The following is an 18,026-nucleotide window of genomic DNA, read 5'->3' as shown; positions in this document are numbered from 1 at the left end:
GCCCCTAAATGGGAAGGGAAGTCCAATTAAGGTAGAACGGGACGATGAAACTTCATTCCCCTTCCTGATCTCCTCTCCCGCTTGACAATCCCACTTGATCGGCCTTCAGACATGCAGCTTTGAACCTTTTCAGAAGTATTCGCGTGTCGTCTGCGGCTTCAGGACGGCTGCCTCCTCGGTTCTCATTGCGGGAAGAATGATATGGTGGTTTAATTTACAAGGGTTTGTTGGGCGCTGGCCCTTAATATCTGTCACTTTTCAGCCTCCAAAGTTGGACTGTGCATGCCTATGGCAAGGGTACGAGCCGCGATCAAGGGTGCTAGCCGGTCGTCTCCGGTAATAGGTTATCGGAAGGCACATCATCGTTCCGCGGTGGTCCACCAAGGGATGGACAACTTGGGGGGGGGGGGGTGGCGTGGCTGGGTGTTTGCCGCTGTCAACATGACCTCTCCCGGGGGAGAGGAATTCCAGTTGTGCGTACCACTGTCAAGATTTTAGCATCTTCCGGCTGTGATAGGACAGCAAGAACCCTGGACAGGCGTTTTTCTGTCATCTGGGATGATGCTCGGCGTTGACGTTTGGGCCTTGAATGGTATAGCTACATCCTTGGGTCGGATTGTAATACAGCCTGATTCTCTTCCTATGGTCTTTCGGTCAAGTTCTCTTTTTTTGTGGCTGTCTGTTGAGATTTCGTATACTCTGTGCGTAGAACTAGAGCCTACTCACAACTTGCATAACCTGCTCCTGCTGGCTTCTTTAGTGTCAACGGGGCTTCAATTGCAAGCCGAGAATTCGATTACAACGGACAGGATTCTAAAGCTCTTTTTGGTATGTCTTCGCCTTTTAGCATTGGGATCTGTAGACTCCGGTGGTGTTCAGCTTCCTACAGCATCCTCGGGTGGTTTGGTGGTGAACCGCATGCAAAGGGGCCAATCCTTGACCAGTAGGACATCTGGCTACATGCAGGACAGTGCTCCAGGCTCTGATCACCTCCGCCTTCCGCGCCAATCTGTCTATGCAGAGCCACGATGCGGAGATAACTGGTTCGTCACGGCAGCGGAGTGGAGATTTGTCTTGTAGGACGGGCCTAGAACCATACATATCGAGAGACTGGATCGTGTATGATATTTGGAAATACCTAATGAGTGATGACGTTGAAAAGTTGAAGTCAACACATAATCCTGAGACTGCCGGATCAGATACATTCTAGTTGTGGTGCCAACAGTGGTGATAACTTAACTACCGTTGGACTAATGAGAAAATACATGTGTGGTAATGAAGAAAGTCGACTGATACAACATGTGCCAGAGAGACAACAACCCAATCCCGATCCTCTGTAATGACTAAATGACGGCAGGTCGTAGGTGCGCCGCCTGGGTGCCATGCCACGGTCGATGCTTTAACTGCTTTTCCATATCCACTCACGTGCATACCAGCAATACGGCACCCCTTGCGTTTTCCGCAGGATCGTCTAGTTGGCTACGTAACACAAACAGGGCTCGATATCTGCTGGTGACAGGAAGGCTGCATGAAGTGTGGGGGCGAGCAACTTCGCCCAGGACGTGCTCCGAGTTCCCGCTGCGCACAACTGTCAACTGGCAAACCGATCATGTGCCAAAGAGGCGAGGAAAACGGGGTCCATGCCAAGTCATTCTAGATGAGATGCGCGTCGGTATGAATATGGCTGCTGCAGTTGAAAGAATCTAGCTAGTTTCAATTCCTGGTTTGTTGGTCCAGCCGGGCCTTGAGACCGGCTGCCGCAACACTTTAATTCTTGGTACCGACAGCTGGAAGGATGAATGATATTAAGACGAAAAGTACTTCTTGTCAATATTGAATAATAGTTTACATAGGGCGGTAGTTTTGGCTATGAGCAACTCTGATCGTTTGGGAAGGTGATTTTGACCAACACACCGGTCTGAACTGCAAGGGTTTCACCGAAGGACTTGCAGATATGCAAGGCCAGCTGGACCCACGCAATTGGAGCTTCTTACACGTACTATGAGCAGGTAGTAAGAAGAAAAAGCAAGCCAGAAGGTCCCCACTAGAAGAGACGGAGTTTGTTTCCGTGGCTAGAATGGAGAAGGTTGGGTCAGTCAAGTTCCAAGTGAGCAGATGATCTGCTCACATCCCCTATCCACTTACAGTCCACTGACAGTTCATGCATATTTTGATCCCATTTCCAATGCAAGTTCCCTCACTCATGCATTCTAGGATCGACCTCCCGGGGCCTTGTCCAATGAGCTGGCGTGCGTCGGTCACAGACGGGCACCATCGTAATATCCACGCAAGCTTGACAGGTCATAATTCCACTACATATACCGAAGTGAAAGTGACCGCGGTCATTTGCATCGGGGTAAGGATCAGGTAACTTGAAATATCTGAGCTGTTGAGTCGATATGTGAGAAGTCGATTCAGATCCGGCACAGCAGCCGTCTATCCCTTGCCGTAGATGGCTTGATTGAATCGCGTAGACGGCTTCACCCCAGCTTTTTTTGCCTGCCCCGATCCAGAAATTTTGGATCGAGATTAGATCTTTCAAATCTGCTGAAATGATACCATGAAACTCCGATTGGTTTACTTAGACTAATGGAAATACTTGCTACCCAGATAGCATAGAAAGGGGTTCACCCTGGAGTCTGTGCGAATGCAGAATGGCTTGCATCCGTCCCGTACCGGCGGAACTGCATTAGCCTAGTTCCCCGATGGAGTGAAGTAGAGAGAGGCAAAAGCTCTTAGTGGCGAGACCAAACAGAAAGATGACAGGTTTTGCCGCTGGCACCAGGTCTGTTGACGATGGCGGGAGTCACCGGGCTTTCCGCGGCGGAGGCCACTGCGCCTGTCTTGGATTAAGCAATCAACTTTTGGTCATTATTTCATTAATTGAGCGGCAGGATTAGCTCGGGAGGGAGAGACGTACACTCACCATTAGGTCTATGCCATCATTTCCGTTGCTTCCTTGCCAGCTAGAACATCCTTGCATGGGGCCGCTCCAGGTCCAGTTAATCTGGTGTTGTGTGTGATCAATCATTATCCGCATAATCTTGCATTTGACCCTACAAACCGCGTTGGATGATGTTACGTACGGTTTATCTCAAGGTGCCCGCTCGCTGATGCGAACTACATCCCCTCATACCCCTTCCACCTGCGCGGCATTCACCAAGAGAATCGTTTGGATCAAAGTCGGGCGCAAACACCACCCACCCACAGGGACATCCGGGAGGAATCCGTGTCATCCGGCTTTCCACATACCACAGAGTCACTACTACATCTCTACAATTCTTGGTGATTGTTGCAACTGAATATTTCATCGGCGCTTCCAGGCGCCTTCAAATAAGGCGAAGAAAAATCACATAGAATCATGGAGGCGAGGTTTTAAGCCATGATTGATTGTTTGTACTAGCCATGCCTTCCACGGCAGCCAAGTCCTATGTACAGTCTTCGCCTAATTGCCAAATATTTGCATCGAATTAAACACCGCTTTGGTATTACCAAAAAGCCGTGCAGAAGTAACATGCTGAGGGTACCATGTGTTGCGAATCATCTAGACCATAGCGGGAATGTTGATCTCCTTAATGGTCCAGACTTTGCCGTTCTGGCTGCTGGATAGGCCGGTGTAAGTAGCCTTCTGAGCAGTGGCAATGGTCTTGCCGAAGTTGGGATCAGGGCCAGCAAGGGTGATCTCGGTATTGATGTACTGCTGTTTCGCGATGGTAGGGCTGCAGTTGGCGTTGCACTCGGTACCAGTGCCATAGCCCCTCATAAAGGGGCCAGACTTGTACTCGTAGGAGCTTAGCTTCTTGCCCGTGTCGGCATCAGTTACGGTCTGGCGCCAGGTGTTGTTATCCGAGAGAAGTTCGTAAAGGATCTTGACCTTTTGGTTGCCAGAGACAGGGCTTGCGTCGCCACTGAGCTGGCCAAACCAGCCGAAAAGCGAGGCGCGAACGCACCACTGTCCCTTCTTGGCGCCGCACCATGAGTTGTCATTCCAAGACTCCAGAGTCGTCTGAACTAAGTCGCCGGTGCCATTGGACATGCCAGGCCACAGAGCCAGGACTCCATTCTGGGTAGGGGGGGCTTCGCCAGGGATGATGGTGGTCACAGCCTTGATAATGGTAGAGGTTGTTGGGCCAAGAGATACGGAGCCGCCCCAGGTATCAACGGCAATTGCGGTGCTGGCCAAGGTGGCGGCTAGAAATGTCTTGAATGTTCCAGAAATCATGGCAGTGGCTTGATTCAGGTCTAAAAGAATGAGTGATTTAGAAAGTAACTGTGTTTATGAGACCAGACAAAAATTGACAGTTTGACGGAATTTGCAGCATTTTATGTTTGCCGACAAAGAAGGGAAATCCATTCTTTCCATCATTTCCGGGACCGTTTCAATCGCAAAAATGGCAGTTTTCGCCTGTAAGAAAAAGAGCAGCTATCACGAAAAGGAGTAGCTACGGAATTGATTCTGTTCGTGGATGAAGTTGAAGTTGACATTGGCCTGCCTCCTGACCAGGAAGACGTTTTGCTCTCCACCAATTAGACAGCTGCCATGCAACAGACTAGACAATCCACCACCACCTATAACCGTTGCATCTCCCCATATTTTACAAAGTAGTTGCCAGGTTCGACCCTAGTTTCATATGGAATTCATTAAGGAGAGCACCATTTTATCTAACTAGGACAATGGTTACGACACTACATACCGACAACGCATCTTGGAGCCAATAATTGGCTCTCGGTTGTGCATGTGGATCATTTTGCAAAAGAATTCTCGATTTTTGTCCCGGAATATGCCCAAATCAAGCAATCCAACTGCCGTTGTAGCCGTCCCCCGACTCCTGGACAGTAACCCCGATGGCAGGTATTCCCTGTCGGAAACGAGTCGAACCCAGCAAAACAGGTGGAAAGCTTGCCATTCTAGGCTAACATGCCGATAATGCGCTCAGAACTACTAGTCGAGACTCCGTGTTTAAGAAAAACTATGATAGGCTAAACGTTTGGTGTTGAGTTCGTCTTTCGGCCGAAAGAGCATGAGAGAAGGCAGACACTTGGGCTAATATTTTCAGCAGGTTGGCATACAATAATTGATGAATTTACGATAATCGGTCATATCTTTTGCTTTAAAATTGTATATTTTAATTCGTTCGTTGTTTTGCTTGGTGCTGAACATACCGCCGTTTCATAGGAATAACGAAACCAACGTACTTGATGGAAAAGTTAAATAGGAGGCGCTAGGTCTGACTTAATCAATAAAGAGAATCGGCGTTATCGAATGACCTCAATCCAACTTCCGTACTGCAGCAAAGCAAAGCCTGTTTTCCTCAATTGGCGCGGAGATATGTTGGGTGCCATCCCCGGGGATCTTGCCGTGCTGACCACCACAAAGTCTAAGGAGTTTTGTGACACAAAGTCCACCACTCAGGACGCCCGGTTCCATTGTCAATGCATCACAAGGCTCTCGTGACTTTTGTTACTTCATCAAATGGCTGGCACTAAGTTTCGTGATAGCAATGTATTCCTGCTTACGACATGGATGTTTTGAATTTGGAGAGCACTGCATCATTAAGCTCATTGTGCAGAACTTTTAAACACAGTAATTGTGTCGCATTAGACTACAATAATGAAAATATGTTTAAAACTATACGCTCATGCATAAGGGAGGATTTGATATGGTTCAGGGATGCTGCAAAGACAAGAAAATAAGAATCTTTGATTAATAGTAATTGAGGCAAACGAAAAACTCGTCACTGAATCAAATTTACGAGCAGAAATCTGGCATAACGTCTTCATCTCTTAGCTGTTGCTAAGTTGAAGTCCTTCGACATAGAATGAATATTTCCACATGTCTGTGAAACACAAGTCTACAACTTATGCGTTTCATGCTGATATTGTCTGCTGGAAACCGTAGGAATCAAGATATATTGTAAGTGGTACGTCTGTAAGGGGCCCGGTGTCACGTCAGGTAACGAGAGACTAGAGGTGACTGTATTCACATTTGTGACTCTACCTTGCCTCTTCACTGTATGCCACAGCCTGTGACACTCTTTACCGTCATATGTGTTACGCTATGCGTTTTAGGTCCTATAACAGCTTCATCAGTTGGATTTTTTGATGGCGAATAAAGAAATAGTGTTGTCTTCTTAATTTACAGTTGTTTTGATCGGCATATCCGCCCCTTCAAATCGTAGTTGTGCGGTTCTCGTTTCTCATCGAATAATCCAATCCGTACCCGACTTATCTTTGCTAATAAATCAGTATGATCTTGAATCTTTTCACGTAAACTGTACTAAAACATCTCAATTTACAGTCGATACTCCCGAATCCCTCTTGTGCACTGAATTTGCCACCAAGACGTTCATGTCCACGCCTGCCTGTATACATTAAACATAACAAGTTAAGGCCCAAGCTTCACCCGAGTTTATATTGATGAGGCAACTTGGATAGCTAGGATAGACGCTTTCAATTCCATAGATAATGTTGTGAACTTTGCAGACAGGTAGAAGAGACTAAGCGTTTGCTAAGGGTTTTTGTGACTGCGGTTCTGAATCTGCCATATGCTACATGAAAGATTGATGACGAATATCTTATCTAGAACTGATATTTTAGCTTTACTGATATTTTAGCTTTACTTGCAATAAAACCGAGCCCAATCTAAATCTTCAAGACTATTTTGCCGTTTCGTACTGACAGGTTTCTGTTATCGGTTAGTATGCGGTCCTTTATCTTCCCTCTTTACTGACACCATACTGCTTGTGCTCTAGTAACAGTAGTTGAATTTCCGAAATAGTATTGATCGTCGGAAGATAATTATACTTTCTCCTTGGACCTGCCTCAAACTTTCATAGAAGACTTTAGACACTAAGACTACATCCTTTGTACAGAAACGAGTTTCTTGCGGGTCGCTCTCCAATTTGCACATCTACACTGTTCTTATGTTGAGGGTCTGTCATCTTAGCTGTCACTGACTTGAATTATAATGTCTCGAATGTGCTGAAACCTTGAGCTGTAGTATTAACCTGTTTACTGGAGGTGAACATAAGACGAAATCATGTATGTTCCACCATCTTGAGCTATATGTCAAGTAGAAGCAACAGGGTTCAACTAAAGCATATGTTGAAGGGCCTCCCTGTAAGCACTGCTGCTTAATGCCATAGGTATGTCAGTGATTGCCTTGGATTCACCCCCGTATTTAGTACATGGTATATCTGGAATACTTAGAAATGAATTTTTTATTCATATCACAAACAGGTTGATAGAAGGCTGGCAGTTCCTACGTTCGATCCTTCATGAAGCTAATAGTTATTTGTAACACATATGAACTTGTACGTATATTACTATTACTAGAGGCTCAAGACCTAGAACCTCAAAAAAAAACCCCGGAAATAAGATATGGTGCGCACCATAGGAAATACTTGGAACTGTGTCGAAATTGCCATGAAATAGAGAAAGGGGTTGGTATTGAGAGTACAAGAACGTTTTTTACATGTTTCTGAAGCGCATTTTGGCATGAGATACTGGAAAAACGATCCGTAAAATGCGGGGTCAATTTAGATGAGTTAGCTTGCAACAGTAGAAACTTTGGCTTACACAGGGATGCCGGTGTTGCTGGAAGCTCTGATAAAAAGGCGCGACCTATCACCCCTCAAGCACTTCTGGTTGGCTACTACCATGGTCCAATGACCCTCTGACATTAGCTCGCTTGGAGGCCAACTTCTCTCAAGGTTGATGATACACTCCTCATTAATTTAGACATCCAATAGTTGCGCCTACCGCCTCTACTTACGTGGCCTTGAGTCTGGATGCAGACTCAACAAGCTTTTAAAATTTTGTCAGCTGGGGTGAGGGGAACCACGTTCAGTTTGGATAGCTCGAGGTGCCAAACGATTCACATCCATAATGAGATACGAGGAGAAGGTGCTCGCAGTTTCATTGAGGAGAAGTTAATGAGGCGAAAGCCTCGGAGAGCATCCAATACAACATATACCCTGCATCTCGGCGGAGTCATAGGCTAAGGTTGTATTGAGCTCCGGCTGCATAACCATGACCGGCATGAACGTTCATGGGTGGCAATTTTCAATTTAGCGGCATAGCTCATGCCAGGTACAAACACTGAAGAGTGGGTAAACGGGCTGCTAAGGCGAAAATTACACTTGTAATAGATCTGCAGTGCGGGCATCTTATTTTAATGTACTTTTAACCCCTTTCTGTGAAGCATGGTGTCTTTCAGTCTCAATTGCTTGTCTGCTACCTTTCCCCATAACAAATGGATGGAGAGTTGATAGCTCAGCATGGCTAGTAATATGAGATATACCGTGCTGGTTTCAGAAGCTTGAGAGCGACCAGTATACGTTTGGCCAGCCACCCGAGGCTGCTACATCGACTGTGTCTGCTAAAAAGCGGCAAAAAAGGCTAGGCCAAACTTTTGGATCCAGATCATAGAGGACCAGGAGGGACCCTTCAGACTTCAAGGCACCTTCGCAAACACTGAGCTCAACTATTGGTTAGCTTCTACTAATAGACTAGCGCCACGAGCCTGGTGCCACACCTGAGGGTGGAAGACAGGCACCATGCAGACAAACCCATGAAAATGCAAGGAATCGGAAAGATAATGAATATAGTTTGAGACTAAGGTTCGCGATTACCCATTGAAACGAAACTATTGCGTCCACACGCTGGCAAACGTCAAAATAGCTTTAAGTTAAAAAGGCCGAAACACTTCCAAAAGTCTATTACTCGATCAATTATCCTTGTCGGGCCTTTGCCGACCCCTTCAAGTCGAATCATCCTTCCACTGGCTGAAGTATCGGCCCTGACGTTAAATATCGATAATAGATGGATCTCGGATAAGTTGTGTCTCCCAAAGTAAACGTGGATGTAGCTGTCAGTGGGACGTGTCAACGAAAATCGGAGATCGTGGATTGCGACCAGATAAATGGTTAGGCTGTACAATTGGTCGGTTTGGCCCTAGTTCATCGCATCATGATGGATTGGTAGGTCACAACGGTGTAGGAACTACTGGCCTTTCTGGAGAGTTTGCCGCGTTTTCCGAACATCCTCCACATTCAAAATGCTGAAGGCGCGCCAAGAAACATGTCAGGTTTCTGGAAACAACATTGAGCTCATCCAACTTCGTCCCCAACATACGGCTGTACTACGATGGGGGATGCGAATTCTCGACGCCAACAGCCTCTATCGTCTGAAGTGCCTACATCCTTCCTATCTATATAAACCACATCATATTTTTGTACCTCTGTTGGCGAACTGCAAGTGGCAACAGAGCTACGCAGCATTGGCACTTGTCAGCCGTCCCGTCAGCGAACAAACATTTCCCTGATTATGAATAACGAGTGTTGACATCGCCCATACGATGCGGAGCTAAGGTCTCAGTGAACAATAAACGAGATGCAAAAATGCTTCATTGCACCGAGGAAAGTCAACGATGCACCGCCATGCAACTTTCTCGGAAAGAATCACCCCAACAACAATACAGCCTGGGTAAAGAGCAAGCTTTTGGAGACGTAGACATGCCGCAGGACAGCTTGACCTATACCAACGAATATAGTGAGAATAATGAAGACTTCATTCGACCAACGTCAACTGGGGGATTAATGTCAACGACGCAAAGTAATCCAACAGTTCTCAATAAACCGATAAATCACTGACACATGTACTAGACAACCTACGCTTCGATGATCGCGATACTGTGATATCTCAGAGGGTCTCAGAGATTTCGGTGCTCATGGCTTCATTTCTGATATCCGTCGATCCGCAAGGGGCAAGCAGTCTTTTTTCTGTCGTGTTATACTGGGCAGCATTCTATCTCTTGGCAAGGTACTTATACAGGGCTTTCTTTTGCCCTCTCGCTAAATTCCCTGGGCCAAAACTTGCCGGTATGACCAAGCTATACGAAGCATACCATGTCTTGGTAAAAGATGACTGGTTGCAGAATCTCGAGCTTCTGCACGCGACATACGGTTTGCTACTGTGCTTCCCCTATATTCTTGATAATATCTGACTTGGCTTTCAGGCCCGGTAGTCAGAATAGGCCCGAATGAGCTTCATTTCGTCGACCATAAATTTTGTCTCGAGTACCACAAGCGGCCTGACCTCCTCAAATGCGACAACTACTATGGCCTTCTTGACAAACTTCTTGGCGGTCTGGCAAATCCAAAAGTGCACATGCAAAGAGCAGCAGCGATTAGGCCGGTTTTCTCAGGACAGACTTTGGCACAATTCACTCCGTCCCTTGACAACTACCTCGGGTCACTGCACTCCCGTCTCAGTGATGTCTCTGAGCACGGTGAGGCCGTCAACTTGACGCACTATCTATGGGCTTTCACAAATGATGTAATGATCTCCTACATCATTGAAGAAAATTATGGGTTCTTGAAAGTTTTTGACCTAGCAAAAATCCATGACATGACCCGGGGCTTTAGTGCTATCGATCTCGCCACGGTTCTACGATGCGTCCCTCCTGTCAAAAAAATGTTCGACATTTTCCCAGCAGTTCGAGCCTACTCGCCCCTCGGTTGGCTTGACTGTGTAAGCTCTCTCATCTTCTTTGGACCAATAGCTTCTTCGTTCTCTGACTTCAGCTCTAGCTCATTAAAACCCACCTGAAACCTATCATCAGGACATGGGACCAGGAAAACAGCCACGAAAGCGTCCTAGCTCGTATCTTCAATGAGGTTGACAATGAGACTTTGGCCATACGCGAATCATCACAAGCTATATTTATCGGGAATGAATCACTCTTGAGTAACCTGACGTTTCTTCTGCATCACCTTATCCAGAACCCGGACTGTGTGAAGAAAATCAGGAATGAGCTCGACACACTTGATCTTGGTTTATACGGACACCGAGTTTGGCGAGATCCAAAAGTGCTTCAGCTCCGATATTTGGTAAGTCTATGTTGCCTTGTCCAATCTCGATATCCTGGATCTAACTCCTTCCCAGGACGCGGTATGTAAGGAGTCGATGCGCCTAAGCTCACCTAGCTGGCATCGACAGCCAAGACAAAGCCAGACACCGGTAGAGTATCAGGATATGATTATACCCCCAATGGTAGGTGTCACCAGTTATCTGTACCTAAACTCGTGATTGATTGTTCTGTTTAGACTAGTATGAGCTTCACCTTGAAATTACTCGAGCATGATCCAGATATCTACCCAGAACCGAATTTGTTTAAGCCTGAGCGGTGGCTTGGGTTTGGTGAGGACTCCAAAGACTTAAGAAACCGTGGAGTCGCTTTTGGTACGGGCACACGGACATGCTTAGGTCAACAGTACGTTTTGGTCCATAGGATCGTTTGATGCACCGTGAACATTTCTAATTTTACGCAGCATCGCCCAGAAAGTTTTGCGCAAGGCAGTCGCCTGCCTGGTCTATAACTTCAGCATGTCGCTCTGGGATGAGACATTGGACATGATGGAAGGCTACCGATACTTGAACACGTACCCCAAGAAGGGCCATGAGGGATATTTGAGAGTCCGTTTGATTCCACGGTTTAAGAGCGACTCATAATGTCTTCGGCTTAGCTTCTTTTGTTTTTCTTGTCTTTTTTTGATACCACGACATTCGTCATAAGTGGCTTAGTGGGGCCGCCTCTTTCGATTTAGCTCACTCATTATAATACTGAGCATGCAAGCGCAGCGTGAAAGAGGAATTATACCCATGAGTTTGGGGCATTATCAATACAACGAAAGATTGTTGGGGTTCGGTAAAAATACCCGATAATATCAGGATTAATTGCTACGAAGTTTTGAACAATATTAGGGTGTTTCCTTTTTCTTTTCTCTTTAAATCAACACTTCTAAGTTCTCCAATCTACAACGAAACCCGTTCCTGAATGTTTCATTCTGCAATTGTATCCGGTGGCAAGGGTTGATTTGCTGCCACAAAAGGCTTCGGTGGCCACTCCCCAGCACAAAACGAACACTCAAACTCGTGAACTCCTGAGTACACTATACGGGAAGGCTCAGGGGTCTCGTCATAAAGCTGTCTTAATTCTGACGGCAGAGTTACAACAGCTGAGCAGCTTGGTGGGACGATCAACTTCATCTTGAATATCTCGTTGCCATCCACTGTCCACTCAATGGCGACCTTGCCGTAAGGTCCGTCGAAAGACGCCCGCGCACTCGTAATGTTGCCTCCTGGTACAGGACGCACACGGATCCTTTTCCAGCCTGGCTCAAGCGGCGATATGCCTCCAACTGATCCATGTAGCCAGTCTGCAACTGAACCGAGCGCGTAATGATTGAGACTAGTCATTTGTCCAGGATTGATACGTCCATCTGGTAACATGCTATCCCACCGCTCCCAGATGGTTGTCGCACCCATAGAAACAACAGGAAATAGCCAACTAGGACACGTTGTCTCGAGGAGCATACGATACGCTAGTTGAGGCCGACCAATAGTGGTAAGCGCATGTGAAATCACCGGTGTACCGGCGAATCCAGTGCTAATGTGGAAACGAGCGGTTCGAACCAGCTTTTCTAGAGCTTTCGCAGCCGTCTGACGCTGAAGGGAGTTGTTTGGATACAAATCGAATTGGAATGCAAGAGCCAAACCTGTCTGGGAAGTTGACATGAGATTACCCTCCGGCGTAATATAGCGTCTTTGGAATAGCGTTTTGAGCCGTTCTCCATCTTCAGAATATTTGGCGGATAGATTATCTTTCCCAAGCGCAGCACATAGTTGAGAGAATACCAACGTTGTGTGAACGAGATAGGCATTCGCAACAAGGATGCTGTCAGTCCGTCCATTTCCCGGGTCTTCTGGAGGCGCGCTTGGATCTAACCAGTCTGCAAGCTGCCACTTATCAGGATTCCAGAGGCCATCAGAGGCTCGGTCTATCCCCTGGTCGAGCCACGCCTGCATGCTCTGGAACTGACGCTCCAACAAACCCTTATCAGAGCTGTACTGATAGAGAACGTGCGGAGCCAGGACAGTCATGTCGTCCCAGACTGCTTGTGCCATGTGAGGCCAGTTTGGGCTGATGGCCAAGGGAACCACCAATGGCGGGATGCCTCCCTTTCCTTCTTCAAGCTGTTCTGCCGCGACATCCTGGAGCCAGTTACCGAGAATGCCCAGCGTATCGTACAGGAATGTTGCCGTTGGGCAGAAGACCTGTAGATCACCGGTCCAACCAAGTCGCTCGTCTCTTTGTGGGCAGTCAGTGGGAAGAGAAAGAAAGTTGCCTCGCATAGACCAAACCACGTTACTGTGAAGCTGATTGACGGAAGAGTTGGAGCACTCGAAGAATCCGCGACGCTTCATGTCAGTATGCATGACGAGGGCCTGGATGTCGTTTTTGGATAGAGTACCGCTAGGCCATCCGTCAACTTGAACAAAACGGAAGCCGTGGAAGGTAAACTTGGGTGTCCAGTCTTTTATCTCTTTCCCTGAGCCAATGATAGTATCGAGGCACTTAGCGTCTCGAAGAGGCCTGGTTCCGAGCTCGCCGTCCTCCATAACCTCAGCATGTCTCAATGTAATCTTTTCTCCCTTCCCAAGCTGAACTGACTTGACAAGCAGCTTTCCAACAAGGTTCTGTCCGAAATCAAGAATTGTCTTGCCGGACTTGCTCAGGAACACATTGATGCAAGGCTTTGTCTCGATAACTCGGACTGGGGGTGCATCGATAGCCACTAGCTTCGCCGTAGGCCAGGGCAGAATCTTTGTGCCGAGCGCGTTATCCCAAACTTTGTCAGCCCTGTTCCAGTCCTCTTCTTCTTCTTCTCTCATATCGTAGTCCTCGCCGTCATATATTTCGCTGTTTGTGATAGCGCTTGGCTTGCAAGACCAGGACTCGTCTGTCAGCAGAGACCAGGGTTCGTTTTTGGGGCCTTTGACTTCCAGCTGTGCAAAAAGTCCAATAACGTCTCCGTATCGAAACCGAATCCCTCCCTTAAAGCCAAGTCGCCCTGCGTACCACCCTTCGCCAACTTCTACACAGATTGTGTTCTTCTGGCCAGGAAGCAAAAGATTTTTGACATCGAGAACGCGATAAACAAGCCGATGTCTGTAACTTGTCCATCCTGGAGCCATGCATTCGTCCGTGACAGGTTTCCCGTTAATCGTAGCCTCGAAAACACCGAGTGAGGTGATGTACAGCCGAGCTGATAGCAGATCGAATTTGACATCTTCGGGAAGTGTAAAATCTTTACGAAATCTAATAGGCCTTAGGGGTCCATGCGGACCTATCAGTTTAGCTGATGTGATGAACTTGGCCCGGAAGTCTTCTCGCTCAAGAAGAGAGGCTTCAACAGTTGCCGGCTCTGACCATTGACTTGGCTCTTCGGCCTTGTATGCCTCTTTCACGAGACTCTTTCCGTATACTCGGACGCGAACGACGGCGCTTTCTCGAGATCCCAAGTCTCTGAAAGGCCATGGCACCAGAACAGACTGGTCGTTAGTCTCACGAAAAACCTTAGTTTCGTTGTCGGTAGTAAAGGTAACCTCGAGTTCGTAGGAAGTCTGAACCCATGCTGGTACTGCAGTATCACTCGCGTGAAACCGCCATGAGATCCTAGGTCTAGGGGACTCCACCCCTAAGCCGCTGTGGTGGTGCTCAAATACCGGTTTCGTGACCGTGGGACAAGACATGATTTGGCGTTTGGATCAATACGGGCAGGAGATCAAACACTGCTCGGCAGACTTGTTATGATATAGAGAAGGAAGCAATACCTAGGTAATATCACAGCGAGTTTGGACTGATGCATATCAAAAATTCCCGGTACAAAAGAACCCGAACCCAAGAGCCTTGGGACGACGAATTCCTTTCAAAAGCAGAGCTCCACCGGCGAGAATCAAACTATTGTCTAATTGTTACTCCGCACAAAAGTATTCCACCCCCTGCAAATACCAGGAGCAGCATGCCGATCCATGAGATGTTCACGCGGGGAAACTGAAGGATCTGGAGGCTAGTTGCGGAGATTCCGCACTCCCCGCAGTTGGCAGAGCTTGCCTCCGGCGGATTTGCCGACACGGAACACCAAACCTTCGTTTTCGGGCATCAATCCTCTCCCGAATGGAACGATTATTACATGTTGCATCCAGATCTATCCCCAGTCCCTGGTATATGTTTCACTTAGCATGGAGCCTTGGGCTATCATTATGCCGAGCGTGCCACCAGATGGCAAGTGAATGTTGTTAATAAGAGAACCCCAGATTTCCATTGCATAACAAAAGTAGTTCCCCAACCGTGCTTGCACCCCACATTCGGCGAATTAATCATCATGAACTTTCTTATTATTGTCGTGGCACTCGTTGCTGCGCAAGGCGGGTTTATCTTCGGTTTTGATTCTGGTATATAAGTACTCTCGCCATTTGGCTTTGTCATTGAGGTTGACACATTCTATGCAGGAATCATCGCGACAACGTTCGGCCATGATAGCTTTAAGCTTAAGATGTATGGGCCTGCCATGGTCAACACGGCTTATACAGGTAAGTCCCGAGCTTACCCCATCTTCACTTGACTGTATATTAATTTCGTTTACCAGGTGCCATAGTCTCTGTCTATAATGCAGGGCAGGCAATTGGCGGCATGACGGCTGGTTATCTTGCGGACAAGTTCAGCAGAAAGTACACAATCTTAATTGCCTCCATTCTCAGTAAGTCTCAAGACATCAGCTGGTTAAATGATTCTTGTTGACCAATGATTCTTAGCCATTATTGGCTCTGTCCTTCAATGTGCTGCGACAGGAGTCGGAATGATGATCGCAGGCCGTCTTATTGCTGGTATCGGCTGTGGAGAGATTCTCACTGTCGTGCCCACTTATCTCGCAGAAGTCGCACCGCCTGCTCGTCGCGGTTTCCTCGTTGGGCTTCAGGGAATGATGATTGCCATTGGTTTCGGCGCAGCGAACTGGGTTGGGTACGCTGGTGCTTTTGCTCCTGGAGATGCTCAGTGGCGGATTCCTTTGGCAATGCAGCTCCCGATTCCCATCTTGCTCTCTGTCATGCTCTTCTTCGTACCTTTCTCTCCCCGTTGGCTCATCCTTCGTGACAGATACGAAGAAGCCAGGAGTGTCCTGGCAAGTCTGCATGGGACGGCTGACAACGACGACTTGGTCGACCGAGAGTTGATCCAAATTCGTGAGCAAATCTTGATGGAGCGACAGCAAGGCAACATGAACTGGTTCACGGCAATCCGGCAGATGTTCTCCGCCAAGTACATCCGCCGCACGCTTACGGCGGCATTCATCATCACCATGGGCCAACTCAGTGGCTCTTCCGTTATTCAAAATTTCCAGAACATCTTTTACGCCACAGTTGGATTCACAGGCCGTACAGCTTTGCTTATCAGCGGCGCGTATGGAATGATGGGTATCTTTGGGCAAATCATCTATCTGGTGGTAGTGGCAGATCGCTGGCCTAGAACTCGCACTCTTTGGAGCGGTTCCTTAGTTCTGAGTGCCATGATCGCTCTTTGCATGGCTCTTAGTGCGGTCTATGGAAGCAAGAGCAACGAGAACGCTGCGGGAGCTCGAGCTGCGATTGGGGCGATATTTATTTACTCCATGTGCTATGCCATCTTCTTCAACGCAATGGTGTGGGTTGTTCCGTCGGAATTGTTTCCTTTCTTCCTTCGAACCAAAGGTCTCGCATTCGCTGTCGCCACAAAGTCGGTTACCGCCATTATTCTTTCACAAATCACGCCGCTCGCCATTGCATCCGTCAGTTGGAGGTTAGTAGCTTGTTGTATCGGCACAACTTGGAAACGTTCACTAACGGTACTCTCAGGTACTACTCTCTTTTCATCGCGACGAATCTTGCTGCAGCCGTCTTCTATTTCTTCTTCCTCCCTGAAACGGTATGTATACTGCTAATGATTGCTGGCGGAGACCTGTCCAGCTGACATGAGAAACTAGTCTGGGAAATCGTTGGAAGAGATCGCGGAGCTTTTTGGAGATGATCTTGCCACCAATCGACTTGGAGAGCTTGACGTGGACGCGAAAAACGGGATTGGACCTGGAACGGAGTTTCACGAGTTTTCAGAGAGACAACCGGAGACCCAAAACCAAGATAATACTCAGCGGGTATAGGCTGGAGTACACAGATTGTTGCTGTCAGTAAAGTTCTTCAAATGCTGGGCTAATATCTCGTTGGGTGGAACTTTGGTCAAGGCCATTCGGCGTTCGCAGATGTGTTCGATAAACTAGAGTCGTGAATGTCATAACACGTACAAGCGGGCTAGAGAACACTAATTGTATGCAGTATCGCATGACAACTACAAATAGTTGTGTAATTGACGTCGTCAAACGTCGTCAATACAATACTACTTTTATCATTACGGATACTGTTACCAGATTATTGATTGCGTTAGCTATCTAGTTTGGCTGCCATTCTTCTGTTTACACTGCCATCATCTTATCACATTCAATGCTGTACCTTTGAACCAACTTCAGGAAGATGAGAAACCAACATGCCGAACTCAAGGCCCCCGGCTTGTCTGAAAGGATGCCCTATTGAAATATCTTCAAAAAGAATGTAGTCTGACATCGAGGGACGCGAAGGCGCGACACGAAAGATAGGTTACGTACTTTCTATCAAAAGCCGATACTCCCCGAGACTTGGTTGAAGAAGACCGTTCTACATGTCGACACAGAACAGTGGGTACACGGCGTTTAATGCCGGTACCGGTCTTCTCCCCGAGACGCGACTTGGGCAAGCTGAGGGATTCCTTGGACGGGATGTGGACCAATTCAGCGCAACCAACACCCGTTTCCTAGTAATCACCCAAGTTTGGGTGTTGCTCACTGTGCCAGTGCGTGCGGGGAGCCACACTAGCAAGTCAATACATGCCTGGTCGGAGAGAAAGCCGATATGCGGGCTGCAAGACCGCATCAGCCATGAAGAGATATACTGAATGACTGAGAGGCCAGCAATGATGAACTGCAGTAATGAGAGGTTGAAAAGTCGTCTTCAGGACAAAGCTTGTTTGAAAAGGGGCCAAAACTCCAATTAGAGAGCGTCTCATGTAACACATACGTCATAAGCTCAATTGTTTTTGACTACCTACCTTTTACAAC

At 47.4% G+C, this 18,026-nt stretch overlaps 4 protein-coding genes across 4 annotated transcripts; 2 read left to right on the top strand and 2 right to left on the bottom strand.

Annotated features, from left to right (window-relative positions):
* Positions 1–3,544: 3,544 nt before the first annotated feature.
* On the bottom strand, positions 3,545–4,222 carry CTRU02_213367 (uncharacterized protein; the record flags this gene model as incomplete). The annotated part of the gene is made up of 1 exon (XM_036731605.1): positions 3,545–4,222. One exon carries the CDS (start codon positions 4,220–4,222, stop codon positions 3,545–3,547), a length of 678 nt encoding a protein of 225 aa, XP_036576604.1.
* A 5,508-nt stretch (positions 4,223–9,730) lies between these two features.
* Positions 9,731–11,514, top strand: CTRU02_213366 (cytochrome P450; the record flags this gene model as incomplete). Its single annotated transcript, XM_036731604.1, has 6 exons — positions 9,731–9,965; positions 10,019–10,533; positions 10,593–10,892; positions 10,948–11,055; positions 11,109–11,275; positions 11,334–11,514. 6 exons carry the CDS (start codon positions 9,731–9,733, stop codon positions 11,512–11,514), a joined length of 1,506 nt encoding a protein of 501 aa, XP_036576603.1.
* A 330-nt stretch (positions 11,515–11,844) lies between these two features.
* On the bottom strand, positions 11,845–14,598 carry CTRU02_213365 (alpha-rhamnosidase; the record flags this gene model as incomplete). Its single annotated transcript, XM_036731603.1, has 1 exon — positions 11,845–14,598. The coding sequence occupies one exon, from the start codon at positions 14,596–14,598 to the stop codon at positions 11,845–11,847; it is 2,754 nt and encodes a 917-aa protein (XP_036576602.1).
* Positions 14,599–15,230: 632 nt separating this feature from the next.
* Positions 15,231–17,039, top strand: CTRU02_213364 (sugar transporter; the record flags this gene model as incomplete). Its single annotated transcript, XM_036731602.1, has 6 exons — positions 15,231–15,300; positions 15,358–15,438; positions 15,495–15,605; positions 15,661–16,681; positions 16,738–16,807; positions 16,866–17,039. 6 exons carry the CDS (start codon positions 15,231–15,233, stop codon positions 17,037–17,039), a joined length of 1,527 nt encoding a protein of 508 aa, XP_036576601.1.
* Positions 17,040–18,026: the final 987 nt, after the last annotated feature.

The sequence above is a fragment of the Colletotrichum truncatum genome (genome assembly GCF_014235925.2).
Source record: "Colletotrichum truncatum strain CMES1059 chromosome Unknown Contig_0009, whole genome shotgun sequence".
Taxonomy (NCBI): Eukaryota; Fungi; Ascomycota; class Sordariomycetes; order Glomerellales; family Glomerellaceae; genus Colletotrichum; species Colletotrichum truncatum.
Note: the sequence above shows the minus strand (reverse complement) of the source record. Positions and strands in the feature narration are given on the sequence as shown.